The sequence below is a fragment of the Salmo trutta genome, chromosome 12 (genome assembly GCF_901001165.1).
Source record: "Salmo trutta chromosome 12, fSalTru1.1, whole genome shotgun sequence".
Lineage (NCBI taxonomy): Eukaryota > Metazoa > Chordata > Actinopteri > Salmoniformes > Salmonidae > Salmo > Salmo trutta.
Window position 1 is genome coordinate 77,653,235 of NC_042968.1, and position 10,383 is coordinate 77,663,617.

Here is a 10,383-nt window from a genome sequence, read left to right on the forward strand (position 1 = left end):
ACACCCATTCTCTCAATTCCGCTTAGGACATTGTACATTGAACTCTTCATTACATTTGATTGGCAAGCATGTGAATGGTTTGTGTCGAGAGTGCATGGTCGATGAAACAGTGGATCATGTGTTGTTATATTGTTGTAAGTATGTTGAAGAGAGGGAAATATTGAAGTGTAGGGTCATTGAGGTTGGTTGGGGGGGTTGGAAGGGATTTGGGGGATGGTGGAGGGTCTTAAAAGTTAGTGGGGCTCTTTTTTATTTTCTCAGGAGTACTGAGTTAGGTAGGAGGATTTAGGAATGTTGTAACCCGTGATTGACCACACACTCCAGCACAGTAGGTGGCGGCATATACCTTTAACGTTGGTTTGCGGACCGCCATTATGTCGAAGAAGACGAAGAAGAAGAAGAAGAAGAAGAGTCGCTTCGCCTCTTCCTCTATGCTGATAGCTACTGTACCTCTTTTGTAGTTGCTAACTAGCGGTTCTTAGCGTCAACGTTAGCAAGGTACGTGTCCAAAGTTTACTATCCTGTAATGCTAGCCCCCAAAGTATATAAACGACTTGGAAAAAACTAACTTGCTTAATAATCTATCTCATCGATTGTCAATGTAGCTTCATCGAAGGTCCAAGAAGTCTTAATTCCAGGTCACAGTAATTAGTGCTGCTAGCTACACAACTGACTGGAATCCACACGAGCTCCGTTGTGTGAGTATTGCATGATCAGATCAACAGAATCTGATTTGTTATTAATCGCAGCAATTAAGATGGGGAAATTATAATTTGTGCGGGGGAAATTATAATTTGTGCGGGAGTCAATGTCAGACTCGATCAAATAACTCTACCAACTGGCTCAGTTGGTAGAGCATGGTGTTTGCAACGCCAGGGTTGTGGGTTCGATTCCCACGGGGGACCAGTACGAAAAAAAAATGTATGAAATGTATGCATTCACTAGTGTAAGTCGCTCTGGATAAGAGCGTCTGCTAAATGACTAAAATGTAAAAATGTATAGTTGTGTTCTAAATCTGTCCATGAACAGTGTTCCATCTACATTTATTTTCCATTAGCAGACAATGTCTTTGGCTCGGATGTTTTGCCGTTTAAATGGCTATTTGCAACCCAAATCGAAAGCACGGGCTCCTTTGGTCTCTGGATTCATACGAACCCAGAATGAAGTGAGACATTGGCAGTATACTGCTCCACAAACGACGAGTTGTCACTGGCAGCTTCAGGAAGAATGCCTTGGTAAGTATGACTAGTTGTATCAGCCCTTTACCAAAACTCTAAATTAACATTTTATTTGCTCTAGATAGTCTGTTTTTGAATACAGCTCCATATGTGTCTGCCCTTCTTTCAGGCTTTTGAAAAGCTCACTGGTCTTTGTAGTTGAATCTGTGCTTGAAGTTCAATACTTGACTGCTGTACTAATTTAGGCTTGCCTAAACAAAAGGGCTGAATACTTATGCAATTGCTATTTTAGTTCAGAATTTTTTATTTATAAAAAATATATCATTTTTCATCCACTTTGACAGAGTATTTTGGAAATTGTGGACAAAAAATAGAATTTTAATCTGTTTTAATCCCATTTTGTAACACATAAAATAAAATGTGAAGAAATCCAAGGTGTCTGAATACTTCTGCACGGCACTAATAATAATAATAATTGCATAATTGCTGATTGCTCCTGTAAATTGCTCTGGATAAGAGTGTCTGCTAGATGACTAAAATGTATATGTTAATATTCATAAGCATGTAACTTCGCCTCTGTCTTCACTTTTGCGCATTACACACTTGCTCTCAGCTGGCCTCTTTCCGCTTGTGGAGTCCCAGGAAAAGCTTTTTTTTATTTAACCTTTTATTTAAAGGTTAAGAAGAAGTTAAGAACAAATTCTTATTTACAATGACGGCCTACGAGGGAACAGTGGGTTAACTGCCTTGTTCAGGGGCAGAACAACAGATTTTTACCTTGTCAGCTCCGGGATTCGATCCAGCAACCTTTCAGTTACTGGCCCGACGCTCTAATCACTAGGCTACCTGCCGCCTCTGAATGCTAGACTAGAATAGGGTGGTGGGGGGCAGGCATTTATTATACTAATAGACCAGGGATCAGCAACTGGATTCAGCCGTGGGACGATATTTTTTTCTTGAGTGGATTGTCGGGGACCGAAACATGATTACAAATCATTTGTAGACTGTAAATTGACCTCAAGAAGCCCAAACAGATATATTTTACTAAAACATAATTTCAAACCTTGCTTACATTTGTGTACAATGACATCTCTGTTAGGCGTGGTGTTAGGTTCTAAATAACAGGGTAAAAACTGACGAACAACTATGAAACGCTCAAACCAAGTTTATTCACCCAATGGGTCAGACAGCTGAACAGACATATTCACACAAGCACTGGTATAACCCTTCCTTCTATGCTGAGTCTCCTCCTTACACATCTGAACAGCCAATGCACCTCTGTTGCTAGACAGGACTTTAGTGATGCATGTTCTGTCTCAATTCATTTGACCCGAACTCAGCCCAAATTCTGCTGTCCTGTTGACTTGTACCAGACTGTGGCCCTTCTCCTTCCAATAGAATACCTGATGTCTAACAATAACAAGTTCTGACAGAATGTGAATATTCTACATTCCCCCCACTCCCTCAGTGACATGAATAAGGATATTTCATATTTTTAAGTCAGAACCCATCAGTGGGAATACTTGAACAGGTTTCCTAAATTAAAATCACTTATAGCTGATTTCTTGGTGTTTTTACAGTCTTATGTCCCAAATGTTTTTTATATAAAAAAAATACATGTACAGTACCAGTCAAAAGTTTGGACACACCTACTCATTCAATGGTTCTTCTTTATTTTGACTATTTTCTACATTGTAGAATAATAGTGAAGACATCAAAACTATAGAATAACACATGGAATCATGTATTAACCAAATAAGTTTTAAACAAATCAAAATATATTTGAGATTTTTCAAAGTAGCCACCCTTTGCCTTGACAGCTTTGCACACTCTTGGGGAGCCAAATAAAACCAACCGTGGGCCAAATTAGGGCCGCCAGTTGGGGAACCCTGTAATAGTCAATTTGAATGTTTAAATACAGCAGCCAAAGGAACTGAGTTTTTGAAAGAAGAGACCCACTGGGCACAGATGTCAGTTCAATGTCTAGTTTTGATTTACATTTGGTTGAGTAGTCAACTAACATGAAATCAACAAAACATGTCAGTTTCATTGGATTTAGGTTAAAAGTTGGGTAAAAAAAAAACATCATGCCGTGACGTTGATTACTTTTTGCAAATCCAATCAGTTTTCCACATTGATTCAATGTCATCATATATATATATATATTTTTTGGTTGAAATTACATGGAAACAACATTGATTCAACCAGTTTTTGACTAGTGGGGAGAATGTGCGATGGCTATAGCAGTTATTTACAGACCCATAACCATTCAATCTTCATAAACAGAAGCAAAAGCCGTCTTCATCTTATTCTAGTCCTGTATTATTCAAACATGTCATTACAATGATGAAGATAAGAGTATGATTGGCCTAAGAAAAAAGCATCACATTTCATGTCTATCATTTCTGATGGCAATTTCCCTTGTCACAACTGCATTCACTGTTATGCCATGATCAGCGGGAACTCTCTAATCCATCCCCACTCGGGTGAGCGGATAAAGGTTTGGTAGAATAACCTGTAAAACAAAATATGTTGTGCATCTCCTTAAGTGTTCCTGTGAATTTTTATTATGTGGATAACAAAGACCAAACGTGAACTTAAGACAAGGATTTGTGAGTATAAGCGCTCCATTCGCAACCAGAATGAGGGAGGAGATGGGGAAAAATGACTTATTGGATGGACCACTTGGGCACTCTTGCCTCAGCAGGTCTCAATGAGGAATGTTCCTTTTGTTCTTTTTTTATTTACATTTTTTTTCTCTCGCTCTAGACTGCTTTTTATTGTGGTAGATGTTTGACAGTGTCCAGGTCAAACTGTAGACAACAGTGACAGTCTGATCCTCCAGTAACAGTCTACTGGTCTTTCAGCTCCTTCAGTCTCCTGATGGCCGACTTCACTGTGACTGCAGACGTCGTGTTGTATGTCCAGGCGCCTACAGCAACAGTCTTCATGCAGGACCCACAGTGCCAGATACCAACAGCCTTCCTGTTCCTTTTCTTGTTTTTAATATACCCTCCTATAGGCTATGACATCATAATGTATCTTTGTGTGTTTGTGTATATATATATATTTTACATATTAAATCCTAGTCTGGAACTGGCACTTCACACTTGAATTGGCCAGTTTTTACATTATAGGCTAATATGTACTTGTAAATCTGACATTTTGATTTGGCAGAGCTCAGCTATGGAGGGCTTGTGATGCACTTTGCCTATGTGTGGCTACGGGATCATTGCCACTCTGCCTCCTGCTTCAACAGCAAGACCAACCAGAGGAACCTGGATACAGCAAATGTGGAGCTAAACATACGTCCTGCCAACACCAGGGTGGATGATGAGAATATCTTCCTCACATGTAAGTCTTGGTTTGAAGATTTATTTTCCCAACTGAGGGATGGAAAATATTCTCTACCCAGCTTTATTTGTTTTGATTTGTTGTAGATTTAAAAAAATATATATAATTCTCCAAATGTTGATTTTGGCATGAGAAACAGTTTTCTTTGGAACCAAAGTGAAGAATTGAGCTTGTTTTTTTTCCTTTTAGACCCTGTTGGAAGCACACATTTATGGAGTAACCTAGCCTAAAAATGATCTTTTCCACTGCCAAACCTGAGATAGTTATCTTCTTAAAAACAAGCATCTTTCGGGGAGACCTTTGACTCTTGAAAAAAGGTTGTAATGTACTGCAGATATTGCTGCCATATGCCTTATTTGAATTAAATGTTTGTACAATGGTACATCTTTTCACAAGGCATTGGTTAAACTGTAACCGTTCTCACTTACTCAAGGTGCAATCGGTTGAACATTTCAGTGAGGTACTGAATCTAGGTCAGTTTGATGTTGTCAAGAACTCTAAATCCATGCCAGTAGTTAAGCCTATCATTTGATCATTTTCAATGGTGAACCGCAATCCCATTTTCTTTATGGCAGAACTGTGATCTATGCACCTATTGTTACTCATCCATTCTTTTTAACAGTATAATAGATGGAATTGTCTTTGTTTTGTCTACCTCAGGGCCCGATGGTCATGTGACAAGGTACAACCTGAGCTGGCTTGCTCAGAACAGCTATGAGGGACAGAAGCAGAATGCCATGCAGCCACGCATCATCTGGAACTCCGACATCTATACCAGTGCCAAGGTGCCCTCTGCTAACTGGGACAAGTTTATGAGCTGTGATGATGAACTGAAAAAGTTCCTTGGGAGCTTTCTGTTGTACGGCATTGCTTTTGTGGAGGGCGTCCCGCCGACTGTTGAGGCCACAGAGACTCTTACCCAGAGGGTCAGCCTCATCAGGTATAGTAAGCCCCTCTGTGATTGCCTGGGGTAGGGAATGAGAAGTGGGTTTGAGGGGGCTTAAAGGTAATGGCATACCACCCACCACAATGCATACGAAACATGCATGGTTTTAGAGTGGGGGATTATTTAATAAGAAATGGGAACAAACACCCCAGATATCTATTTTTGGGGGGCATTAAATAAGCTTGATATTTATCAGGGTTGGCTTGTTTACACTCTTTGTTTTGCAAAGTAACAGTGCTACAGAGAAAGTTTTGGTTTCCTTAACATCAACTTTGATACGTTTGTCAAGTTAACATGCACAACAGACTTCTCTGCAGTTGGAATGGAGGGTGGAATTGTCAAACGAATGGTCATTGTTGCACTTTGACAGTGTCTCCTCTGCCAGTGTAGTGAGAAAAGAGAGGTACTTTGTCCTCATTAATCCACCAGGTCTGTTCATTAAGGACTCTGCAGGTGGTGTGGTTTGAAGTTTCAAACGCCTGAGCAAGCGCACTAATCCCTCTTTGTACTGGACTCTACTTTGGGGTGAAGGGAAGGGAGGGAGGGAGGAAGCAGCGTGTTATAAGAAATGCATTGCTCATGGTTGCCAGATGAGGACAATTTCTTATTCTAGTCCAGTGAGGATATTTGGTCATCAGAAGTAATTGCCCTCCTCCTTACACCCCAAAGAAGCAAAATATCACTCACTATTTGGATCACAGTTGCCATTATAATCTTGTTTGAATTGTTATTGTACTGTATAATGTTTTAGGTATCACTTTTGAAACAGCTGACTCTACTTTGTGTTTTCATTGTTGTTTCCTACTAGGGAGACTATGTATGGCAAGATGTGGAACTTCACATCGGATTTCTCCCGAGGAGACACTGCCTACACCAAACTGGCCCTGGACCGTCATACAGACACCTCATACTTCCAGGAGCCATGTGGGTATGTATATAGATGTTCACACATGGATGGGTATTTTTTGAACTGTATTGGAGTGATCAGGTCAAAGTAGCAAGGCAGTACACATGTTGATCTGTATATTGGTTAGGTTGAGATTCCTCAGATAAAGACACACTTTAGACATCTACAGTGCCATCGGAAAGTATTCAGACGCCTTGACTTTTTCCACATTTTGTTACATTACAGCCTTATTTTAAAATTGACTAAATAAATTAAAATCCTCAGCAATCTACACACAATACCCCATAATGACAAAGCGAAAATAGGTTTTTGCATTTTTGCAAATGTATTAAAAAATTAAAAAATACCTTATTTACATAAGTATTCAGACCCTTTGCTATGAGACTCAAAATTTAGCTCATGTGCATCCTGCTTCCATTGATAATCCTTAAGATGTTTCTACAACTTGATTGGAGTCCACCTGTGGTAAATTCAATTGATTGGACATGATTTGGAAAGGCACACACCTGTCTATATAAGGTCCCACAGTTGACAGTTCATGTCAGAGCAAAAACAAAGCCATGAGGTAGAAGGAATTGTCCGTAGAGCTCAGAGACAGGATTGTGTCGAGGCACAGATCTGGGGAAGGGTAACAAAACACTTCTGCAGCATTGAAGGTCCCCAAGAACAGCGGCCTCCATCATTCTTAAATGGAAGAAGTTTGGAACCACCAAGACTCTTCCCAGAGCTGGCCGCTCAGCCAAATTGAGCAATCGGAGGAGAAGGGCCTTGGTCAGGGAGGTGACCAAAAACCCGATGGTCACTGACAGAGCTCTAGAGTTCCTCTGTGGAGATGGGAGAACCTTCCAGAAGGTCAACCATCTCTGCAGCACTCCACCAATCAGACCTTTATGGTAGAGTGGCCAGACAGAAGCCAATCCTTAGTAAAAGGTACATGACAGCCCGCTTGGAGTTTGCCAAAAGGCACCTAAAGACTCTCAGACCATGAGAAACAAGATTCTCTGGTCTGATGAAATCAAGATTCCACTCTTTGGCCTGAATGCCAAGCATTCCTGGCACCATCCCCATGGCACCATCCCCATGGTGAAGCATGGCGGTGGCAGCATCATGCTGTGGGGGTGTTTTTCAGGGATGGTGAGACTAGTCAGGATCAAGGGAAAGGTGAATGGAGCAAAGTACAGAGAGATCCTTGATGAAAACCTGCTCAGGACCTCAGACTGGGGTGAAGGTTCACCTTCCAACAGGACAACGACACTAAGCACACAGCCAAGACAACTTAGGAATGGCTTCAGGACAAATCTCTGAATATCCATGAGTGGCCAAGCCAGAGCCCCGACTTGAACCCGATCGAACATCTCTGGAAAGACCTGAAAATAGCTGTGCAGCAACACTCCCCATCCAACGTGACAGAGCTTGACAGGATCTGCAGAGAAAAATGGGAGAAACTCCACAAAATACAGGTGTGCCAAGCTTGTAAAAGTGCTTCAACAATGTACTGAGTAAAGGGTCTGAATACTTATGTAAATGTGATGTGTATTTTTAATTTCAATAAACTAGGAAACAGTGCTAAAAAGCAGTTTTTTCTTTGTCATTATGGGGTATTGTGTGTAGTAGCTTGATGGGGGGGGGGGACAATTTAATTAATTTTAAAATTAGGCTGTAACCTGGAAAAAGTCAAAGGGTCTGAATACTTTCTGAAGGCAGTGTATGTATATAGATTATTGTGTTAGGCTATTACAGTGATGTTACAAAAATGGACAGTTGTAACAACAGATCCAGCATTGGCCTTTTAAAGACATGCTCCAGAGCTTTGGCGACTTGTGTCAATGTGTAGTTCATATATACATTACTGTCTTATCTCAATTAGCCACGAAATCCCTAGTTTGAAACGGACTGTTTTCTGGAAGTTATTTCCCCTGCTTTTCCCCCCCATGTGGGCCAGCTACTAGCGATTTGAGTTCTAGCCAATGAGCTTTAGCCCTTTGCCATTTGAGTGACAGCTAGAAAGACACATGCACACACAGCAGAGCGAGAACAATAATGTGGTGCACATATGTGATATGGTATGCCATTTTCTGGGGCCACTTTTGGCATGTGAGCGCTACTTTCTGAACTACTAGCTAAAAAGTATACAAAAGTACCGGAGAATCTCTTCAACTGATAAGACACAAGCCAGACGCACATTGCTATGCCACAGACATCTTGATAAAATAAGTTATAGTACAACATGAAACTAAGCTCTCCCTTGGCCTCCCATCAAATGACAGGGCAATAGCCACCTACTGGGCATTTCATAATAACATGTGACTTACTTTGATGCCATTGACTTTGACTTGCAGGATCCAAGTGTTCCATTGCCTTAGGCATGAGGGAACAGGAGGAAGAACACTACTTGTAGATGGATTCTATTCTGCTGACAAAGTGCTCCAGAAGACGCCTAAGAACTTTGAGCTGCTAGCTCGGGTTCCTATCAAGCACGAGTACATTGAAAATGTCAGCGACCACCGTAACCACATGATCGGCATTGGCCCTGTGCTCAACGTGTATCCCTGGAACAATGAGGTGTACATGATCCGGTATGACCAGTCTGTTGTAATTTGAGATGTGCATGTCTCCCTGAATGTCTTGCTTTAAACATATCTTCCAACATCATTGGCCGTACAACCTTACATTAACCAGTCTTGGTTACCTATTAACTCACAATGTTGTATGCGTTTGAAAAATGATACACTCATCAATACAAATTAACTCACTTTGGAAGGTTCTTAGTGGAAGGCTCAGGATCTGGTGCTCATACGCAGCAAAACTTGTGTTATTCCAGCTCCTTTGAGATCAATGTTATGAATATATGATCTAATATTGAGTATTAATATGGCATCACCTTGTTTGGTCGCCTGTCTTACAGATACAATAACTACGACCGTGCAGTCATAAACACAATACCCCATGACATTGTCAAGCGATGGTATGTGGCTCACAGAGAGTTGACCACAGAGCTGAGGAAGCCAGAGAATGAGTTGTGGGTCAAACTGAAGCCTGGAAAGGTAAGGAAAAATAGTTGCCTTTTCATTGATAGAGACAAAGGCTTGAGCACTACTTGATCAGTTGAGTTAGATATTGACATAAGAGGGGGGAGGGGGGCGCCCCACACTTAACTGTAAACCAGGATTAAGCTGCAGGTGATGGGTGAAGTCTTACAAAATTTTACACAAAAAATATGTGCCCTCTTTTTCTGTAAGGTTCTCTTCATTGATAACTGGCGTGTCATGCATGGCCGGGAGTCCTTCACAGGCCTGCGGCAACTGTGTGGCTGCTACCTGACCAGAGACGACGTCCTGAACACTGCCCGCTCCTTGGGTCTGCAGGCCTAAGTGAAGAAGAGCCACCCTGAGTCTCCAACCCTTCCAGCCAACACCAAAGTCCTTTAGAGAAAGCAGAAAAGCACCATCACCCAATCAGTCATACATGTTTAAGGAGAGCGAAAAGTCTTGTAGAATCAAATCGTTTTTATATTATGAGCATTTACTGAGTGAAATCAAGTATTTCCACTGCATGAATGCAGTTATATAACTAAATGACATTCCTAATATGGGCATAAAATAATTGTACTGTACTTTAAAAATATTCTCTACCCAGAAATATTTTACATGAGATATTGTTAGACTTGTTGAAGTCAAGAAAATGGACTGATCTGTTTGGGATTTAAGATTTGTAGACATGCATTATGCTCTTGTCACAACAATCATCTTTTGAACTGGAACTTAACATATTGTGGTGTTTAACTACATTTTTGGCTTTGTTTTAGGGATTTGTTTCTAGTATTTCTGAAGTACTTTTGCTAGTAATTTGTTTATGAATGTATTAGGAAATGTTGCCTTGTTTACATAATGAAATAAATTGGGTGATTTTTTTTTTCAGCACTTTTCCTGATTTCTATTGGGTGACTGTATTTTAAAAAGATATATTTTTAAAGGGAGTTGGTTATACATATATCTGAA

At 40.6% G+C, this 10,383-nt stretch overlaps 1 protein-coding gene across 5 annotated transcripts; it reads left to right on the plus strand.

The window, feature by feature from the left end:
• Positions 1 to 382: 382 nt before the first annotated feature.
• On the plus strand, positions 383 to 10,303 carry LOC115204242 (trimethyllysine dioxygenase, mitochondrial). 5 transcript variants are annotated; one of them, XM_029769648.1, is made up of 9 exons: positions 383 to 498; positions 606 to 698; positions 1,058 to 1,235; positions 4,356 to 4,532; positions 5,193 to 5,472; positions 6,287 to 6,406; positions 8,725 to 8,961; positions 9,291 to 9,429; positions 9,625 to 10,303. In XM_029769648.1, the coding sequence occupies exons 3-9, from the start codon at positions 1,064 to 1,066 to the stop codon at positions 9,754 to 9,756; spliced, it is 1,257 nt and encodes a 418-aa protein (XP_029625508.1). In that variant the 5' UTR covers positions 383 to 498; positions 606 to 698; positions 1,058 to 1,063; the 3' UTR covers positions 9,757 to 10,303. The 5 variants fall into 5 exon arrangements, with proteins under 5 accessions (XP_029625508.1, XP_029625510.1, XP_029625509.1 ...); XM_029769650.1 differs by having other exon boundaries at positions 1,061 to 1,235; XM_029769649.1 differs by having other exon boundaries at positions 399 to 698.
• Positions 10,304 to 10,383: the final 80 nt, after the last annotated feature.